The 21,598-nt window shown below is 37.1% G+C and overlaps 1 protein-coding gene across 1 annotated transcript in view; it reads left to right on the top strand.

Annotated features, from left to right (window-relative positions):
• The window catches only part of COL14A1 (collagen type XIV alpha 1 chain), a 197,424-nt gene that overhangs the window by 119,382 nt on the left and 56,444 nt on the right, over nucleotides 1-21,598 (top strand). The window contains exons 26-35 of the mRNA XM_040979368.1: nucleotides 828-967; nucleotides 1,536-1,659; nucleotides 1,866-2,009; nucleotides 3,674-3,838; nucleotides 4,389-4,427; nucleotides 4,591-4,729; nucleotides 7,944-8,086; nucleotides 10,606-10,715; nucleotides 14,480-14,638; nucleotides 21,497-21,574. Of these exons, the coding sequence (XP_040835302.1) occupies nucleotides 828-967; nucleotides 1,536-1,659; nucleotides 1,866-2,009; nucleotides 3,674-3,838; nucleotides 4,389-4,427; nucleotides 4,591-4,729; nucleotides 7,944-8,086; nucleotides 10,606-10,715; nucleotides 14,480-14,638; nucleotides 21,497-21,574 (1,241 nt within the window). The remainder of the gene's footprint in view (nucleotides 1-827; nucleotides 968-1,535; nucleotides 1,660-1,865; nucleotides 2,010-3,673; nucleotides 3,839-4,388; nucleotides 4,428-4,590; nucleotides 4,730-7,943; nucleotides 8,087-10,605; nucleotides 10,716-14,479; nucleotides 14,639-21,496; nucleotides 21,575-21,598) is intronic.

The raw sequence follows: 21,598 nt of genomic DNA, 5'->3' as shown, positions 1-21,598 counted from the left end.
GACAAAGGCATGTTATAGAATGTTTTTGTGCAACTAGCCTAAGATGGAACAATTCAGATTATTGAAGACTAAATTGTTTGTGTCTTCATAAAAATAGTGATTTGCACTAATGAGGGGAGAGAAAGGTACAGATAATCTGAGACAGCCCATGATAGTGAAAATGGACTTTTAAAAAAAATGCTTTCGATGGAGTAGGCCGATTGCATGTTTCTCTGTTAGCACCTGTGAAGAGCTTCCCTGGCCAGCACGAGTTTGCATTTACTGATGTACCTATAGGAGCAGCAGGAAGGAATGGGCAATGTTTGAGCAAGTGTAGAATTAAAATTTGCCTGAGGCCTCAACTGCATATCAAATTATAGATTAGTCTGTTTCTGTTGTTTTACTTATCTTCCTTCTCAGTGAAGGTCTGTGAAATTAACTTTCTGACTGAGAAGACAGAGGACAGGGTGTGCCATGTGGCGACTTTGCTGGTCTTCATTCAGTAGGCAGTAGACAGGCTTTGTTCTTGCTGTCGTCTCTAAATTCCTTTAGTTCCACTGTCTCCTATTCCCTCATTTTCATTCTTTGGGGCTGAAATTAATGCACTTTTGGCCCTATGCTTTCCCATGCCTGATAGAAACATTTTAGTCCTATACAGGAACTTGGAGTATGGAAGGGAAATGCTAGTGTAGAAGCATGGAGAGCAAGAGTTTGCAATAATCAGCTTCATGTCTTTCTTTTGAAAGATGGACTTAGTTACAGAGGAAAAACATGATCTGTTTTATTGATGCAGTAACTACTCTATTTCCCCCTTTTCTCCAATTTCAAATTTATTCTTGGTCTTCCAGTGTGCAAAGCTGCCAAGGCAGACCTGGTGTTTATGGTGGATGGGTCCTGGAGCATTGGAGACGATAATTTCAATAAGATCATCAACTTCCTCTATAGCACAGTAGGAGCACTGGACAAAATTGGGGCAGATGGAACTCAGGCAAGTCGAACAGAGCAACCGTTTATTCATTCTTATGCAGTTAAACCTTATTACTTCAGCTCTTATTATGACTCCTTCTTAGAGGTATGATAAAGAACAATAATGATTGGATTCAATTCTGAATGCAGGATAAAAGCTTGCCCGTGGAAGTACTGTACTGAGTACTGATTGAATAAAATTAGACTGCCGTTTATCATCTGTCAAATGAGGTGGTAGAAGTCCCATATGCCTAAAAAATTTAAATATATGTGTGTGTGTGCAAATATATATGTGTGTGTGTTTAAATATATTTAAGTATATTTGAATATATGCATTTATAGAGATCTAATATATATATGTTATATATGTAATATATTCATAATATATATGTATTAATATTAAGAAAGAGTTAATGGAAAAAATCCTAGTTGTTCTCAAATTTGATAAGTAACTTGTGAGGAAATTTAACCCAATGGGAATGCAGAATGTATCAAGGAAGAAATTAAATTGCAGGTGATTTTGTGGTATAGTTTTCCTCTGACCCAGCAGAAGTCTGCAAATGTAGAAATGATTCCATTTGTCTTTCTAGGTTGCAATGGTTCAGTTCACTGATGACCCCAGAACCGAATTTAAACTAAATGCTTATCAAACGAAAGAGACTCTTCTTGATGCAATCAAGCGTATCTCATATAAAGGGGGGAACACAAAAACAGGTGAGATTAAACAAACAAAAAAACAGCTCGAGTCCCAAGTCATGACTGCCATTAACTGCTAACATGATCTTTTCGATGCAGAAGTTTTTTTAAAGAAGATTCTTTAAGAATTGTTTCTGTATCCTTTCTTCCCCAGCAAGACAAAGACAGGTGGTAGGGAGGGTATGGTGGAAATGAAATTGGACTGTTGCCTTTCTTCATTTCAGGAAAAGCAATCAAGCATGTTCGAGATACCCTGTTTAGCACAGAATCTGGTACAAGAAGAGGAATCCCAAAGGTTATTGTGGTTATAACTGATGGAAGATCACAAGATGATGTGAACAAAATCTCCAAAGAGATGCAAGCAGATGGTAAGTTTTATGTTTAGAAAGAATAGTAATTACTAATAGCGCTGTTGTTTCCTGAACACCAACTTAGAGGCTGCATTGGCATTTCTTAATGTTTCTGAAATTTTAAATTTTAAATGGACAATGTCGTTTTCTCAAAACCCTCTTTATCAATGTGTAATCACTTTGCTTTATCAGAGAAAATTTATCATCCTTTCTCACACCTTTGTTGTATACAGGATGCCTGATGTTAAGGATCACCATCAATTAATTGCAAAACTTAATATAAGGGACCAGGGAAAGGAACTCACTGTAGAACCTGTAAAATAGGGATTCCCTCAGGCCTCTTGTGAAACTGTCATATGCCTGGGCCTGGCACGGTAGCCTAGTGGCCAATATCCTTGCCTTACATGCCTGGGATCCCAGATGGGTGCTGGTTCATATCCCGGCTGCTCCACTTCCCTTCCCGCTCTCTGCTTGTGACGTGGGAAAGCAGTGGAGAACAGCCCAAAGCCTTGGGACCCTGTACCCATACGAGAGACCCAGAGGAGGCTCGAGGCTCCTGGCTTTGGATTGGTTTGGCACTGACCGTTGCAGCTGCTTGGGGAGTGAACCAGCAGACAGATCTTCCTCTGTGTCTCTCCTTCAGTCTGTAAATCTGACTTTCCAATAAAAATAAATAAACCTTTAAAAATATATACCTGGAAAATAGTCATTTAATATTTATTTGCTGACCTAACTGAGGTTGCCAGGTCAATTAACATCTTCGTTTCTGTTTCTGAAAACTAAAAACAACTGCACAAACATGAAAACAGATGTGAAATACTGCTCAGCAATAAAAGTGATGAGATCTTTTGCAACAAAATGGCTGCAAATGGAAACCATTATGATTAGAAGAATAAGCCAATCTCAAAGAGACTTATGTTTTCTCTGACATGTGGCCACTAATATGGAACACACAAAAAAGTGCAGGAATAAGACAATTCTTTTTGGGATAGGATTGTAATGTTTAGCCTGTGTTTATACTACAGTGGATATGTGTTCTTTGTAGTCTTTTTACTTTTTGAACATTATGATTAATCCAAATTAAGTCTGTGACTATAATCAGAATTAAAATGATGACCCTGCAAACATTGTGAAGAGAGGAAAGGGAGAGAAAAGTATTGGGGCAGGGAGCAGGGGAAGGAGAGAAGAGCGATTGTCATCAACTGCACATATGGAATGCATAAAATCTGTTACTTTTATAATAATAAATTTTAAAATGTACGTAAAAAATATAATTTACTTAAAAAGAAGATAAAACTGCAAACTGCTTGAAATATGCATGGGTTTACAGTAAATCTTAGATAAAAACTGAGGTACACTTAGTTTCTCCATCTCAATGAAAATATGCAATCAGTAGAGATGCTATTTACAAAGGAGCTGCTTGGACTTGGGCAGTGTTTGGGTCATTGGCCTGTTTGAGTGTCTTTAAAATGGAAAATTTCTTTGAGGAATGATAGCATACGTAGTTATCACATAATGAACTGAGTGTGTATAGAATTTTAATGAACTGTAAAGGATGAATTATGCACCCCCACAAGCCTTCCTAAATAAACATTTTTAAGCACTTGGACCTGTCTGATAATGCATTATTTGTATTTTGTGTGATGTAAAGTAATCAGAAATGTCTTCCTCTTCTGCCACAGGCTACAACATTTTTGCCATCGGTGTGGCTGATGCAGATTACTCGGAGCTGGTTAGCATTGGCAGCAAGCCCAGTGCGCGCCATGTCTTCTTTGTGGACGACTTTGATGCCTTTAAGAAAATTGAAGACGAATTAATTACTTTTGTCTGCGAAACTGCATCAGCAAGTTAGTTCTTTGGAATTTGCGTTTAATCCTGTTGTGTGAAGCCATAAACTCACCAGTGAAGTGAGGCTCACGTTCATCTGAGAAAGGAATATTGACTTCCTGAGCTGTTTATGAAGCAGACATGAGGTTGTATAACGTTGAACACAGGGAGTAAACGTGCTGTCTGCCTCGCTTAGTTTTAAGTTGATAGAGACTTTCTCTAATCAGAGGAGAGGATACGTTTATAGGCAACTGGGCTTGAACATGGAGGCAAATGTTTCAGAACTGTATTGGGAAATGAATTAGGGTGTGTTGTCTTTTGGAAGGTGCTGTCAATGACAGCCACTGACTTTGACAGGCCGCAGAAGGGAGAACAAAGCTGTGGCATGTTGTCTTTAGCAGGGGACTACGTTAGAGTATTTCCATATTTATGAAACCACAGAAAGCCACATCAGATGTGCAGTCCCTCCACAAGACCTCCAGAAAGTCTGTTAGTTTCCTTCTCACAGGATTAGAATATGCTTGGAAAGTATTTGAATTAGCCATGTCCCTTGTTTGTTGTGTTTTCCAGCCTGCCCACTGTTGCACAAGGATGGCATTGATCTTGCAGGTATGCACCATCTCTGTGTTTCCAAGTAAAAGTATATTCTATAGCTCTAACACGAGGTCCATGTTTCTACTTTATTTTTGTTTTTAAATTCTCTCTAGAAAAAAGTCTTGGAATGTAAAATGCTGAAGTGTCAGTTCACTATTGTCTCCCTTTTTTCTTTCAGGATTTAAGATGATGGAAATGTTTGGTTTGGTTGAAAAGGATTTTTCATTGGTGGAAGGGGTTTCCATGGAGCCTGGTACCTTCAATGTGTATCCTTGTTACCATCTCCATAAAGATGCCCTGGTTTCCCAGCCAACCAAGTAGGTTCCTGTTGTAAGATGTTAAAGTTATCATTTGTTTATTGAAACTCAGTATGAAAATGGTCACAACTTAAAATACGCTGTAATGACTCCTGGTGGAATTTCCATGGCATTTAGTGCAGAGGTTTATGTAATTGTATTTTAAAATGCTAGATGTACATGTAGCGTTAGCAGAATTGTAACATCATTAATTGGAGAAAACATATAAATGCAATTTATATGTATACAACACTACAACACATTAGATGCTGTTCTAAATGGTTCTGTATGTCAGTCACTCAAACCTCAAACAACTGTGTGCATTGAACTCTGTTGTTATTTCAGTTTTAGGAAGGATTAAACTGTAGTACAAAGAACTAGGTTTGTATTAGATAGTCCAGTATGGCCAGGCCCTGGACCTTTTCACAATAGTGCCACAATTCAGGTGACTACCCAGAGAAGTCACAGCATCCCTAGAGAGTCAAAGTGCAGTGTCAAATTGATGTAAAGGTCACATTATCTAGCCACATTGCAGCTATCCACAGGACAGATGGGTTCCCATGGGGTGGTTTTGTGTGACTGAGTAGATTTGTATGGGGCTGGAGTTCCTGCTCTAGGGGTCATCCCCCGAACCTCAGGTATGCTAGCCTCCCAATCAACACTTGCTTTTGTCTACTATGTTTATACTTACTTGAAAGGTAGAGTACAGATGAATAGACACAGATTTTCTGTCTTTTGATTCACTCTCCCAATGGCTAGGATTGGTCCAGGATAAGACAGTAACCTAGAGTTCCATCCAGGTCTGCCATGTGGATGGCACAGCCCCAAGAACTTTACCCATCATCCATTCCTTTCACAAGTGTATTGGCAGGAAGCTAGAATGGAACCAGAGCTGTTGGCACTCAAATTGGCACTCCAAAATGGGATGATGGTATCATAAGCTGTGGTGGCTCAACACCACAATGCTATCTCCCCATATTCAAAAAAGCTTTTATATTAAAATGCCATTGGCATTTCATGGGTAGTGTTTTCAGGGTGTTTGTATTATGATGTATTGTGACACAGAAAAATGGGAGACACTGTTAGAAATTTAATTACAACTTTTTAATTTACCAAACAAAGTTTTTTCTGTATTCAGAAATTTTATTTATGGAAGATTAGCCTATTTTCAAAATTCTTCTGTGTGTATTATGAGGAATAAGTACAGCTTTTCTATTAATTTCTTTAGGTTTTGTTTTAATGTAGCAACTAGTATATATCAAATAATTTATGTAAGACTGTTTATATGACTGTTTTAGTAAAATAAAGGAGTTTAGTTTTTTGATCAATTGATAATGAAATGACTTATGCATATCACCCAGTTATAGTTAAAGATAATATGTGCCAGACCTTCATTTACACTACTCCTTTTATTTCATTAGATCTTTGTTTTTAATAAAAGTATTTATATAAAGAAAACATATTTCATGTATGTTATGCATATAGTTTTTAAAATGACATATAATGAAATTTCCCACCTCTCTCTCCTCTTATTGTTCACTTAAATTTAATGATGGTATACTTTCAATTTAATCACAGAAACCAATCCTCCACTAAATAAACAGTTCAGCAAGTGAATGTTAATGGATATCTAGGTTAATTTCATATTTTGGCTATTGTGAATTGAGCTGCTATATACATGGGGGGCATAGATAATACTTTAATATGCTGATTTCATATTCCAGTAATGGGATGGCTGTGTATCATAGGTTGATATTCAGATTTCTGAGGGATAGGCATACTGTCTTTCACAATGATTGCACTTGTTTATATTCCCATCAACATCATATTAAGATGCTTTTTTTTCTAATAATTAAAATATTTACTCTTGTAGCTATAGCTCCCTTTTTTTAAAAAAAACCTGTATTTATATCACAAAATGCATGTATATTTTCAGAATAACCCCCAGTCCAGTGCTCCCTTGTAGCAGGTCTTTTTCATACTATCTCGTGATGGCTATAAAATTGGGTGTCTTAAAATACCACCTGGAAGGAACCCTCGCCTGAAGTAAGGATTGCGAACATCTCATCTCCTGGTATCACTGAAACACTTATCCAGTTCGTCATACAGTTCACCTTGGTTAATGCGGCCATCAGATCCCAGGCCATATCTTTGACATGTCTTCATCACTTGGGATCGGTAGATCACTTCTCCTAGCTTCACTCCCTCACCAGGTCCTAGGACATGCTGTGTCTTGACTTTCCCTGTACTGTTCATTTTCAGGGTTGGTCTCTTGCTCTTTGCTTGTGTTCTCTGTATTCATATCATATTGATCTTTGTGGCATCATAATGTCAACCACTATCTGTTTTCCAAAGATTCCTAAATGTTTATTTCCAGCACAGGTTTATTTCTTGAAGTCTGGACCCACATATCTGGTTTCTTCCTAGGGTTTTCTACTTGGTATTCAGGGGGCATTTGAAAGTCTGAAGTATTCAACATTCAGTCTCTGCTCCTCTCTCTAGCTTTCTTTACAATCTTTTCTATCCTAATCAATGGCAGCACTTTTTACTTTCTCGGACAAACAGCCTGACTTCTCTTTCTGCCTTGTCCCATGTCCAGTCTACCAAGAAATTCTCTCCTCTGTACCTTCTCATGGCCTCCACTGCCATCACTACCATAGACCCTACCACCATTTCTTCCCTATCTTGTTGCAGCAGCTTCCTCATTAGCCATTCTGCTTCAGGCTTTACCCTCTTCTAGTCTATTCTACAAGTAGCAGCAGCAGCAGTCAGAATCGTTTTTACATCGGATCATGTCATTCCAGAATCTCTCAGTGATTCTCCATTTCCCTAACAGTCAAGACAAAGATCCTGAAAGGCCCATGGAGCTCTTTACAGAATGGTTATGGTTACACATTATTTATTACATTAAAACTATTGATAAATGTCCAACAAGAAGCATTGTATCCAACTGGAGAAGGCTGTGCAGCCATTAAATATCATGTTCTGCAAGTGCCTAAGGAAATAATTATCTATTAAATGATGCTAAGAAAATCAAGGACAAAGGCAAGCATTTTGTAAAGCTTGAAAGAAAATGTATACTACACTAGCAACGCCAATCTAATTGGGGTTAAGGTGGTTTTCTTTTCTAATTTCTTTTCCTGAATGTTGAATAACTAAAGTTTATTGTTTTATTATCAGAGAAATTACTTCTGAGCAAGGACTCAGTGAGACATGATTTTCTTCACATTTTCAGGTTTTTGCACCCAGAAGGCCTACCCTCTGACTACACAATCAGTTTTCTCTTCCGGATTCTTCCTGACACACCACAGGAACCCTTTGCTCTTTGGGAAATTTTAAATAAAAACTCTGACCCGTTAGTTGGGATCATTTTAGATAGTAAGTATATTTATTTATATAACGTTTGCACTGGGAAGTATGTGTAATATGTGTGATATGGCATCTCAAGTTTCATGTGTGTTGCAGAGGAACTCACTAAACTTGTACAGTGTGTAAGCACTACATTTCTTTCAAGACTGCAGAAGTACAGAGAGGGGGAGACCAACAGGGAGGTCTTCCATCTACAGGTTCATGCCTCAAATGGGCTGGAGGTGAGCCAGGTCTCCCACCTCGATAAAGAAGCCCATCCCCTTTAGCTGCCCTCTGATGCTTTCTTAAGCACGTTCGCAGAGCACCGAGTCAGAAAGAGAACTGTCGGGACTCAGACTGCCATCCATAGGTGATGCTGGTGTTAGCATTTTATCTGCTGTGCCACTAAACTGTCCCTATACAATTAAGTAGCTGATTCATCTGTTCACTAATCCATGGAACATTATTCCTTCAGTTCCTATTTTGTCCCAGCACTGGGCCGTGCAATACAGTGGTAAGGAACATGAAGAAAGAGAGAATGTTTGCAGAGGAAGAGCAAAGATGATTGGTACCAACGGTATGACATCTAGCAGATGCCTGTTTCGTATTCCAGAGATGTCCGATTGTTATCAGGATATCAGGAAGAATTCTGGGATACATATATACATTTGGAAATTGTAGTGTTTGTGTGTGTGTGATCTCGAAGCCATGATTCTGGGTAGAATCATCAAAAATGTGAGTCTAACACGAGATGAAACCCAAAAAACAGGGAAGCCTCAATCTTTGGAGTTTGGAATGTTGAGGAGGAACTTATGAAGGAAGCAGCTCAAGATTAGGCTCTTAGATATTGCACATGATGGTCTCCTAAGACCATCAAGTTTTCAGTTGCCACTATTCAGTTTTCTGAATTTATTTCAGTTTAGCATTCCAACAAAGCTGTATTTCAAAATTGAAAGACTATTGCTAGCTGCCTACTCCAAATATTTGAATAAGGCAAGTGCTTTAAACCTACTTCCAAAGGAGTATTTGCACAGGGACTTTTCAATATATGGGAATCAGTCATCAACTAAATAGGATATTGTAAACATGTTTAGTGTTTAACTCAAAACTAAGAGAAAACTGATGATTAAGAAGACATAAGTCGGGCCCGGCGCAGTGGCGCAAATGGTTAAGTCCTCGCCTTGCACGCCCGGGATCCCATATGGGCGCCGGTTCTAATCCCGGCAGCCCCACTTCCCTTCCAGCTCCCTGCCTGTGGCCCGGGAAAGCAGTCGAGGACGGCCCAAAGCTTTGGGACCCTGCACCCGCGTGGGAGACCCGGAAGAGGCTCCTGGCTCGTGATCGGCATAGTATCGGCCCGTTGCGGCTCACTTGGGGAGTGAATCATGGGACGGAAGATCTTCCTCTCTGTCTCTCCCCTCTGTATATCTGCCTTTCCAATGAAAAAAAAAAAAAAGACATAAGTCATTAACTCAATATATATGTGTATATTGAGTTATATATAATTATAATAATTATATATTATATAATGTATATGATTTATATAGATATACTCAATAATACACACACACACACATATATATGTGTGTGTATATATATATATATATATATACTCAATAATATATAAATGTTTTCACTTTTGGTTAATACTGACTTGTTCCTGGGACTGGTTTTGTGACATAGCAAGTGAACCTGCTGCGTGCAGCACCAGCAAGCATCTCTTATGGGTGCTAGTTTGTATCCCAGCTGCTCCACTTTTGATCCAGCTCCCTGAAAATAAGCTTGGCAAAAGAGTGGGAGATGACCCCTGCATCCATGCAGGAACTCAGATGAAGTTCTTGGTTCCTGGCTTTCATCAGCCCATCTTTGACCTTGGTAGCCATCTTTGATCTTTGGAACCATCAAATTGAAAGTTTTCTCTTTGTCTCTGCTTCTCTGCATCTCTGTCTCTGTCTCTGTCTTTCTTATCTCCTCTAGCTCTTTTAAATAAATCAATAGATCTTGAAGATTAACTTGTTCCTTTTGAATACAAAGCAAAGAATTATATCATAGGAATAAGGTACTGCGGAAAATATTTCTGTTTATTCAAAATAAAAAGTTCCTTTTAAGAAATTAGGGCCAGGAATGTTGTGTTCATCATAGATGACATATTTTGTGTAATTAAAATTGCCTGCCTTGGGACAGTTAAACATTGCAGTGAGTTAATAAGACAAACAGCCGATTTCAATTTCTTAAGGCTTGATCAACTTTATTTCCCCTTGTCTGAACTTCCAGTTTTTATGGGTCTTGCCAAGAGAGTAATGAAAATAAAGTATGTGTTGGGGTTCTTGTGTCACCATCACATCTGTTCAGTTAAATTAGATAATCTAGCCATTGAGAGGCCTGAAACAACTCTGGGATCAAGGATCACTTCATTACCCATCTCTTTGTTAAACCCAATCAACCAGTGGGTGCATTAGTTTAGTCTTGGGATAAAATTTAGGGGGACAACAACAATCACCCACCGATTTTCCATTCTTTCTAAAATGTTTTTACTTTTCTTTGACTAGATGGTGGGAAAACACTGACTTACTTCAACTATGACTACACTGGAGATTTTCAAACAGTTACTTTTGAAGGACCTGAAATTAAGAAAATTTTCTATGGAAGCTTTCACAAGGTTAGTAATATCTTGCATATGTATAGAATTTATTTGTTGCTGTGAAAAACCCAATAGAGTTTAAATTCAAATTTCAGTGGCAATAGGAATTGCTATTTGGAGGGCCCGGTGTGGTAATCTAGGGGCTAAAGTCTTCAACTTGCATGCACCAGAATCCCATATGGACGCTGGTTCTAATCCAAGCAGCCCCACTTCCCATCCAGCTCCCTCCTTGTGGCTTGGGAAAGCAGTTGAGTACGGCCCAAAGCCTTGGAACCCTGCACCTGCATGGGAGACCTGGAAGAGGCTCCAGGCTCCTGGCTTCAGATCGGCTCAGCTCCATCCATTGTGGCCACTTGGGGAGTGATTCATAGGATGGAAGATGCTCCTTTCTGTCTCTCCTCCACTCTGTATATCTGACTTTCTAATAAAAATAAATATAGATCTTTAAAAAGAAATCTTTCCCATTAAGAAAGAGTTACTATTTGGAGAAAAATATAAACAAGCTATGTAATTTTCAAAAGAAGAATTGCTATTTTTGGCACTTCTTAAAAATTCCCAGAGATTCTGATTGGGTAGTTCTGGGTCACACTTCTGAAATGTACCTTTGTGGCAGACACCCAAGGAGATATTGGTAGAGGTAGTTCAGGTACTCCTTTGGAGGAACAATGTAAGGGAAGATAGTGAGACTGTGTGTTCCCGCATGGATTGTTGCTCATTTATTCCATCATGTGTCTACCTAAAGATCTGAAATCAGCCAAATCATGTTCAAAGGTGAAGAGGCTCATAACTGATTTTATAGTTTCATGTTACAAATAGACAACCTATCAATGCCAACGTGTGAGTTATCCTGGGCAAAACGTCTAAGTCTAACCTGGCTTGTTTTAATTTCGGTACCTTAGCACTACAGCGGATCTCCATTCCAGAACACTGATATCTCAGGGAACACTTCGTGGGGTATATGTGTTTCCCTTGTTGGTAGTTACAAAATGCAGCACCCAGTCTCCAGGATGGGCAAAGTGTTGCCTGATGGTTCCGAAGGGACTTGCTCCCAAGTTAGGCTTTCCTTGTACTAGAGGAAAAAGGTGGCCTAATAGTCTTAGGACCTCCAATATGATCAAATCTATCTAAGTGATACACCTTAGCTACTCTCTGTTTGAATACTGTGACTGCAGGCCACATCAGTATTTAACAAAAATTCCATTAAAAAACTTTATTCCCCTATTTTTTTAGACTTTACTAGCAGAGGTAAAGATATCTGAAAAACAGTTCATGACTCAACATGGTCTTATTGGCAGCTATTGCACTTCACAGCTTTGACTCAACAAGTCTTTCTTGGCATGATTCTTTTCTTAGTTATGCAGAGTCTGTTGTAAAATAATCATGAAAAATTACAGGGGAGATGAAAAGTACTTGAAATTTCACAAGTGTTAAAAGAAGCACTGTCATCTTATTGTATGATTCAGACTTAAGCTTGTAATTCTCATTTTAGAGAATATCATGAGTGTTTGGTGAACATTAAACTTCCTAAAAAGAGAAGTGTATGTACGAGAAGAACTGAAAAAGTTAGCAAAGAAAAATAAGGACCATTCCCATGAGGAACTTGGGAGAAGCTCCTGGCTGCTGGTTTCCCCATGCCTCAGGTCCAGGCTCTGTGGTCATCTAAGGAATGAACCAGCAGATGAAAGACACACACACACACCTTTCTGTAACTGTCCTTTCAAACAAGTAACAAATATTCTTTTTAAAATGTAATACTGCCAAGGTGTTATGCTATATGAAGAGCTTTTCCTCTAAGTGTTAAAGCTAAAAAAAAATCAGAAGAGAAAAAAAATTCATAGCATGAAATAAACTCCTATAAGGTTGGTCTCCCAATGGAAGAACCAATGCAAATTTAATTTGAAAACACAAATTCATACACTTATCAAATCATTGAGTTTTAGTTGGCTGTGGCTTTTTGTGTGGGTGTGAAGTGTGGCTTAGTCTCTTCAAAAACAAAGATTAATTATGTGAAGGGGCCTTTAAGTACAACTGAACAAAGATCTTTGAAAACTATAATGTGTGTTTTTGTAAAGCACAACATATTTTGTTTTGCCTTACTGTGTTTAAAATGTGTGAATAAATTCCACATGGGGACAGTTCTTAAAGCATGATTTTGTAACAGGCAGCTTCCAAAGTCCTATGATTTATAATGAAAAAAAAAAAAAAAAACGTATTCCAAGACTCAAAAACACAAAAAAGTCAAATCTTACTCTTCATAATAAAGAAGTTAATCAGAAGCAAGGAATGTGGTAGAATTTTCTCCAGCACTACTTCTCTACTTGAGTAATAGTTAACTCTTCTGTGAGGGAGACCTGATTTGATTTATTTTATTGTAATATAACTTAAATTATTAAAAATTTTTAATATAAATCCATATGTTTCCATCTCGTGCAACAAGGAAACAAAAAATATTGAATAAAGCTAGCAAAAGTGAATTATAAAAAATTATTTCAATATGAATACCAGCCAGCCCATGCTTCTAATGTGAAAACAATGTTAGCTGCTGACTTAAAACCTTGATGTGTATTGCCCATTACTTTATGTGTGTGCGCGCGCACAGATTACCTAAGAAAGCATTTGTAACTTCGTCTACCTTTCACTTAAAGAGAAATCATTATACCTGTTACTTTTACTCCTTTTCGAATTCACTAGTCTGCCCCAAGGAAGCAGTTCTCATGAAGCAAATTCCATCAAAATTAAGATATACTTGTAATTGTTACATTGTTGTGGTACGACTTGGGTACAATGTATTTACTTAGTCCATTTATAATATTCTTTCCTCTGACTGTAACATAAATGTAACACTAATTTTATAAGTTCATAGAAGGAATGTAAAGACTCCCGATAATATGACCATGGCCTTCCAGATTCTTGAAATGTTAGTGGAAATTACATCATGCACTGATCCAAAGGACTTTGCTCCTTTGGTCTTAAATCACCAGACAGCATTCTTCCTTTACCCTGATTCCCAGTTATCTCTCTGCATCCTAAATTAAGGAAATCTCTTCAACTTGTGGTTTGACAACTAATCTGAGGCTGCCCCTTGCATGACTTTTGGTGTCAAGGCATTTTTAAATTTGAATAAATTTGCACTTACTTTAATGTATATTCAGAAAACCCATAACCGTCTTGGCAAGCCAATGATTAAAAAGCTGTTATTATTTTAGGGGATGGCTAGATTCGCATGAATCCCCACAAAGTAGTCTTAGAAAAGCATTGGAGCTGGCACTGTGGCATAGTGTGTTAAGCCATAGCATGTAGCACCAAGATCCCATATGTGTACCTCTTCAAGTCCTGGCTGCTCTGTTTCCAATCAAGATTCCTGTCAGTGTGCCAGGAAAGAAGCAGAAAAATGGGCCAAGTGTTTGGGCCCTGCAGGCATGTGGAAAACTGGATGAAGCTGTTGGCTTGAGAATGGCTAGCTCCAGCTGTTGCAGCCATTTTGGGAGCAACTCAGTATGTGGAAGATCTGTCTCTTTCTCCCACTGCTTCTTTCTGTCTCTCCCTCTGTAACTTTCAAGTACAATATTAAACACAAGGAAACTACTAAATGAAAATAGGGTGGTCCTTCAGTGAGGGACTATCATGCAGGTGGCACAAGTCAAAATTTTCCTCCCTAGCAAAATATATGGTGACAAACTATGCTTCTGCTTTGTATTTCTAGTGATAAGTTAGTTATATAAATTTAGTTGATGTTTCTTTCTGATTGTTACATCTTGAAACTTTTTATTGTTATTATTCAGCTTCATGTTGTTGTCAGCAAGACTTTGGCCAAAGTGGTTATTGACTGCAAAGAAGTGGGTGAAAAGGCCATAAACGCATCGGCCAACATCACAGCAGATGGTGTGGAGGTACTTGGGAGAATGGTTAGATCAAGAGGACCAAATGGAAACTCTGCACCAGTAAGTGGACAAACAAGCTCTGTGGTTTTGATTGAATGTATTTTAAGCTACTTTCCAGGGAAATATTTGTTAGAGGAATGGCTAACTGGCTGGTGCCCAGATTTATAAGCAGACAATTGATAATATCTAAAACATGTACCTGCTCTCAGCAGTAGGGTTCTACTGTATTAAAAAAGAGAATGCTCCAGCAATTACACTGTTTTATGTTCTAAATAGATTTTTATGTGTTGATATGAAGTGGACAAATTTCACATGTAGCACAATTATGATTTAAGAGCTTACTGATACTTCCACACCCATACTCTTCCTAGTTTTGATTTTTAGTAGTGAAATGTTCATTAGATGCTTTTGTTATTGGGAATTAGACTTTATTAATACAATTACTATTTTATACAGGCAAACACGAACCCACACAATACTTCTGACTATCTTATTTAGTAAGTTGACACACAACTATAGCTTGGATTAGACCTCAATATTTTCCTACTGGGTGTTTGCTATGTCTAAAATGGCATTCATCCCTTAAAAATGAACAATTATTTGACAAATCTTTGTATGGTACTCTTTTTTTTTTCATTTTAAAACATGGAATTTAAGCCTAGGAGACTTCCCATGGGCTAATAAATGAATTCTTTATGCACTAAAAATGAATAGTGTATATACAGTATTTTTAACACCATGCTTTCACAGCTAATTAATGGCATTTTCTAATTTGTCATTCTATAATTGTGTTCTTGTTAATAATTGTGATTATTCTCTACATTTTTATGGAACAAGCTCTGTTCCATAAATCAAATTAATTATGAATCAGTGTTTCTGTCTTCAGCTTTCAAAGATTTGTAGAACTAGCTAGCCGTATGGGACCTCAAAAAGATCCAGTGGTTTTCAAAATCCATTTATGCTGCAGATCACCTTGTGTAAATCTGATATTGTTTGAGGTGAATCAATAATGTTAAAATGAACCTATGCTGATTAAATGGAAAAAAGTATGGGAATGGTAGGTATTCCTACCTTCCAATAATCCCTTCAGGGAGCACAACTCTAATCCTGCTGCTCTAGGAGTGTCCACCCCCTTTATTCACTAATACAGTGACCTAGAGAGTTAGTGTGACTTTTTGTGGCATATGCTTTTGTGGCAGCAATAGAACTCATGTGTTTACTTGTTGATAACTCTTATTGTAGAATGCACCCAAAATGGAATCCAGGAAAAGGGACTGATCTATGCAGCAGTGGATTTTGAAATAAAATTTAAAAACCCAATAAAATAAAATATAAAAGCACCCAGGTATGTAGGAAATGACTGATGCATCTACACTTCGGTAGACAGATAAGTTACTTTGATGCTTAGCTTCGAAGTGGCTTTGAAAGTTCTTTTATTCCTAATTTGCCCAGAAGAACTATGTGTTAGATGTTTGAAAACAGAATGTTAAATACGTGTACATTTCTAGGTGCATTAGATTCTGGATGCAGATCACTTAGTACTCATGATATATACATTTTTTGAAATATACATATGAATCTCTGACACCTAGCAGGTTTTCAATTATGAACAGTTACTATTATAGGAAGTCAATAATACCTTCTACAAACTATTTAGCCTTTTATAGGCTTTCAACATTTGATTATAGCTAGTCACATGTTATTTTCTTATACTTTCATATATCCACATTTCACCCTTTTAGCTACAGAATAAATTATCCAGAAATACAAGCCATTGTCTTATTCTTCACTGGAATCCACTGCTACAATGCTATATAACAATGTTCAATAAACTCCTGTGTACAGAGTGAGTTATTACTGAGAATAAGAAAATCTTTTGTGGAAGAAACACTGGGCAGAAATTAAATAGAATACTGTCTATTTTAATTGTATCATGTCTTTTCTTAAAACTTTTATATTCAATGTGTAATACTGTCAATCTAGTAATGTGTATCATATATTCATTTAATCAGTTTACATTTTATAGCTAAAATTTTCATAATGATTATAATTATACTTAAAATTCTATATCATAGGGGATGGAAAAAAATTATATACCATAGTCACCAAATATATGACCAGTTAAGTGTCAAAGAATTATTTTCTGTAACCAAAGGTGCCTGTAGGTTTCAGGCATATTGACAGTCTTGCCTTTTTCTTGACCATGAAGGAAAAGCAGTCAAACAGAACAGCCACTGTGGTAACTTCCAACCAGTAGTTGACAAAGGGCAGTTTATAAAAGTTAGTTATTAAAGAAGTCTTTGTAAGATGGGAGGGGAAAAAGTCATAGCTTTTGTGAGAAATTGAAATGTCTACAAAGAATTACTGTATAGATTTTTCAGTCTACCCACTTACTGAAGAATTTGATTATGTTAAAATGGATGATGTTAAGTTAGATCTCAAGAATGTAATTGAAAATTCAGATGTGGGGTATTACCTGATTATTTCTTTAGTTTTTAGTTTGAAAATCACAGAATATATGTGTGTGTATATGATATGTGTGTATATATCATATGTGTGTATATATATTTATGTATATTGAATTATATGCCTATACCTGTACTCAAATGCCCAGCAATGGGGGATGTGTGATTTTCTATTATTCCAGAAGGAATAATTATCATCTGAGAGCGATTAGTAGCTTGTAGTTCAGCATTACCTGCCAAGTTCCACAGTGGTTTTATAAATACCAGATGGTGGAAGATTCTAAAGTTCCAGTAGGTAGAGAAAATATATACTTTTTAAGCAGTAGTTGAGTGGAAGAAAGATTAACGGATATAAGGACACAGTAACTACTGTATTGAAATTATTCACAATCTTAGTAAAAATAACTTGTGTTCAGCAGTGGAAGATTTTATAGGTAGTGACAGTTCTCTGTGAGATTAAACTCATAAGCAGATGTGACAGCCGTGACAACACATGTGGAAAGAAGCTTAACCTCTGTGCTCTGTCTTTCCAAACTTTTTCCTAGTATGAAGTTTCCTCATCTGTTTTGATGACTGAAAACTGATTGTAGAAAACTGTTCAACTTTTGACATAGGTTCATGTCTCACCATATTTCTTCTTCAAATCTAACCTCAAGTAGTTACATAATTGGCCTTTATGTAGCCCTCTGCTGCTCAAAAAGAAGAGAGTGCAAGTTTTGCTGTGGAGTTGCTTGTAATCTTAGTCATTTGAGTTAAAGCTTTTGCATGGAACTCAACAGCTAATCAATAATTCCACGAAATAAGTGAGTTATCAAAGCATCTGTGATAGTACATTTTCACAGGGACTGTATCTTTTAATCCTTAAAATTAAAATGGTAAATAACCTACTATTTTTATTTAATCCAGGGATATATCATACTCTCTGTGACTGCAGAAACTGAGGCATGAAGTTAGAGAGGATTCTGCTTTCAGAAAGTCAGGATAAGTGAGAGGAGAGACCAAACCTGACTTGCTAAGATCACCTGCCTCTAAATCGAGCACTTTGTTCCCTTGGGTCAGTTTCTGAATTTCATAGAATGCAATCTGTAAAGGCTACGTACTCTGTTCATTGCTCCTTGGATTACAGCCCCAAAGTGCAACAAGTAGACAGTGATAAATTTGTCTAACCTAATTACTATACTCATGGTTTCCTTTAAATTCGGCAAACTGACAAAGAACAAATGAAAATGCTCATGTTCAATAGCTATACATTGAAAAGTGCTTGGTTAATCTCAGTTCTGAGATGGAGTCCATAGAAAGTACACACCAAACTGAAAGAATAAGATGGCTTGGGTCTGCCTACTCTTTATATAGGATTCTTGTGCAATGGAGAAATTTTTAAATGTTTGTATGAATTCTAATAGAGCTTGACTTAAAATGATGATCTAAGTTACAATATCAGAAAAAAAAATCAGGGGAGAAAAAAATGGTATTATGTGGAAAATGAGCCAGGGAGACATTTTAATTTCCATTCACAGATCAAAATGACTCAACAACTGACAAATATTTTAATCTTATTTTCATGCTAACATTTGACCCCAAATGACTTGCCTTTTGTGGTACACCCAGGCAAAAATGTCCAAAAATGAAAAATGAGCACTTGTAATTGGCTGCATATTTACTTGGAGATCATTAAAACAGTAGGATTTTATACAACTTATCCTCACTGCTTCCTTTTATCGAAACAAAACTGTGCCTCCCCTCCCCCAATACATCTTTTATTTTTTTCAATTATTTGCAAAGGAAAAATATCGCAAAACTAAAAGGGGCCGCCTCTTACATTAGTTATTTGGAATCACATTGTTTTGTCTAAGAAATCTCAGATATGAGACATTTGGATATACCATCTCTGTACTGCCTCATCTATTTTGTATAAATATGTCATTGCTTTATAATAAAAGCTAGAGTCATTCTCCAGAAATATCTGGGGAAAGAAGCCTCTAAATAAAAACTGAGGAATCTAAAATATTAAAAATTTAAAACAATTCTGAATAAATTTTTTTGTATTTAAAGAGCAAGCTGCTGACTTCATAGCACTCACAAAAGAACGGCAACCCACGTCGCATTCCTTAGGTGTTAGTATTGGCTTCACTCTGTACTCAGTAGACATTTAGTCCCTTTAAACAAATGCACTGAGCTGATACTCCAGTAACTGGAGAGGGCAAGCATCTGGCTTAAGATCTGTATATAGACACTGTGCTGCTACAGGTGACTAGGAAGTGAATGTTTATTTAAAAACTTCCAGAAAGCCTAGTGCTTACTGAAGTAGGGAAAGACCTTTGCTTTAAGTAACTCTTTGCATTCATGAAAACATTTTTACACTGAGAGCTCTATTCATAAATGGAGACTTTCTTACTGGATGACTGATGGGCAGACTTAGCTGAATCTATCTAATGCTGTCATAATGGGATCATTTCATGAATGTCCCCCGATGAAATATTGAAAAGTTAGGGCTATTTAAACAGTAGACCAAGAATCTTTTTGTTGCCAAATAAACCACAGAAAATGAGATCTACTGTTCCAATCCCAACCATAACTAAACTTTCAACACATGATTAAATTATTTGAGTTTTGCCTCCCTCCTCTTCTATATAGAGAACACTATGATTTTCCAACCTCAGGTGGTGGTAAACTGAGGATTAAATGACATGTAAAATGCTTGAGATGCTTCCGGGCATGTACAGGTTTTTAACAGATTGCTTCCTGTTTATATTATTTGTTGAAATTATTTTCCATTATAACATTATATCTAAGATTATTCCTGTTGAAACAAATGCTATTCCATTTTTATGCTCAATACCACCACTTGCCTTTTGTTCCTTCTGCTTTGGTGTCTCTGCACACAGAACCCTTAGATGCCTAAAAAGCATCAAGAAGATGAGATACCTTGACTTATGGACTTGGAATCAGCTTTCAGTGCTCAAAGATTATTTTGTTTATTGGAGCTAATGCTGCAACAAGCTGAGAAAGTCTTGATTATCCTCACTGAAACATCTGTCAGAGCCTCTTGCAGTGCATATTTCAGCAGCTTCTTTCACTTGCACTGTTGTCTTTGGGCCTCTCACTGTGGTCAAGAGTGGGAGGCAAGTGAGGGAGGCCAGTGAGGGAGGCATTGGGGGACCAGCCTCTGCTGGAGGAAGGTTAAGAATTCAAAACAGCACAATTTGATTTTTATTTTGGCTCTGTAGCTGGTAAAATTTATTTTTTACTACTACAAAGATAACGGGTTTCACATATTGCAAAGCTACAATGCTAGGAAGATGATTATACTGCCCTCCTTCCATTTCTACTTCCCATGGTCCTCCTATTTCCTCCTTTTCCTTACTCTTTTCTTTAATTTTTGCAAACATATAATTTCTTTCTACTCTATAATCACAGGCTTGATGCACCATCAGCTATAATATTGAAAAAGTAAAGAGTAAAAAGATTAGAGTTCCACATGAGAATTAGCAACGGCTAAAGACAGAAATCAAATCACAAGGTTTCCACTTCATTCTTTAGATTTTTTTTATATATTCTAGATTATCTACTACATATAGAAGAAAACCTATGATAATTGTTTTTTAGGGACTAGCTTATTGCAATAAGAATAATTTTTTCAAGTGTTTGATGAAATTGTTAGTACTTGAAAATGATACAGGAAATAATATCTGGTTGGGCCATTAAACTAGTGTTGGCTTTTAATGTTTGTATGATATTTTAACACATTTCAAAACATACATTGAAATATCAGCCACATTCAGGAGTGGGACAAGTCTGTCCAAAAAATCATAGAATAAGCAGTACCCTAAATGAAAATGTCGTCCTCATTTTCTCACAATGCCAAATGTGAATCTGTTCCAACATGACATGCATTGTGTGCAATGGCTGTGGGCCTGCATACCTGTCTGTAACTTCTTCCAGGACTGTAACAGGATCTGGTTTACCCTGTGCATTAAAAATGTGCAAGTACGTACAGAAATGAATGGAATAAGAATTGATTCAACAAGGCTCCTTCCAATACTGTTATATGCCACATATGATGGCTGTCGAAAAGCATTCCCTGCGTGTTTCCCTGTCCTTAGACGAGTTTCAGTAGGAGACAGTACAAAAGAGAAGACGGGGTGTTGTGTGATTACAGGTGGTTTTGTGGGTAGCTGTGATGGCTTTCATGGAGGACCCAAGATCCTACTCTGTAGCACCAACAGACAAACATTGTGACGTGGATGGGGATGTGAATGAGAGATTATTTAGAGACAAAATTGTAGATCCATGTGTATTTGAAAAATGAAATTACTTTGATATTGCAGGAGACACTTAAAATTTATAACAAACATTAATGTATTAGTGTCCCATGTATTATATAATATTCATTACAAACAATAATTCACATGTCTCTCATGTAGTGGATGACAGTTTTCTTTTTTGATCTCAGTTCCAGCTGCAGATGTTTGATATTGTTTGTTCTACATCATGGGCCAATCAAGACAAATGCTGTGAACTTCCAGGCTTGGTAAGAATTCTTCCATCTTTATCA

Source organism: Ochotona curzoniae, unplaced genomic scaffold (genome assembly GCF_017591425.1).
Source record: "Ochotona curzoniae isolate NIBS_2020 unplaced genomic scaffold, NIBS_Ocur_1.0 contig_3190, whole genome shotgun sequence".
Taxonomy (NCBI): domain Eukaryota; kingdom Metazoa; phylum Chordata; class Mammalia; order Lagomorpha; family Ochotonidae; genus Ochotona; species Ochotona curzoniae.
Note: the sequence above shows the minus strand (reverse complement) of the source record. Positions and strands in the feature narration are given on the sequence as shown.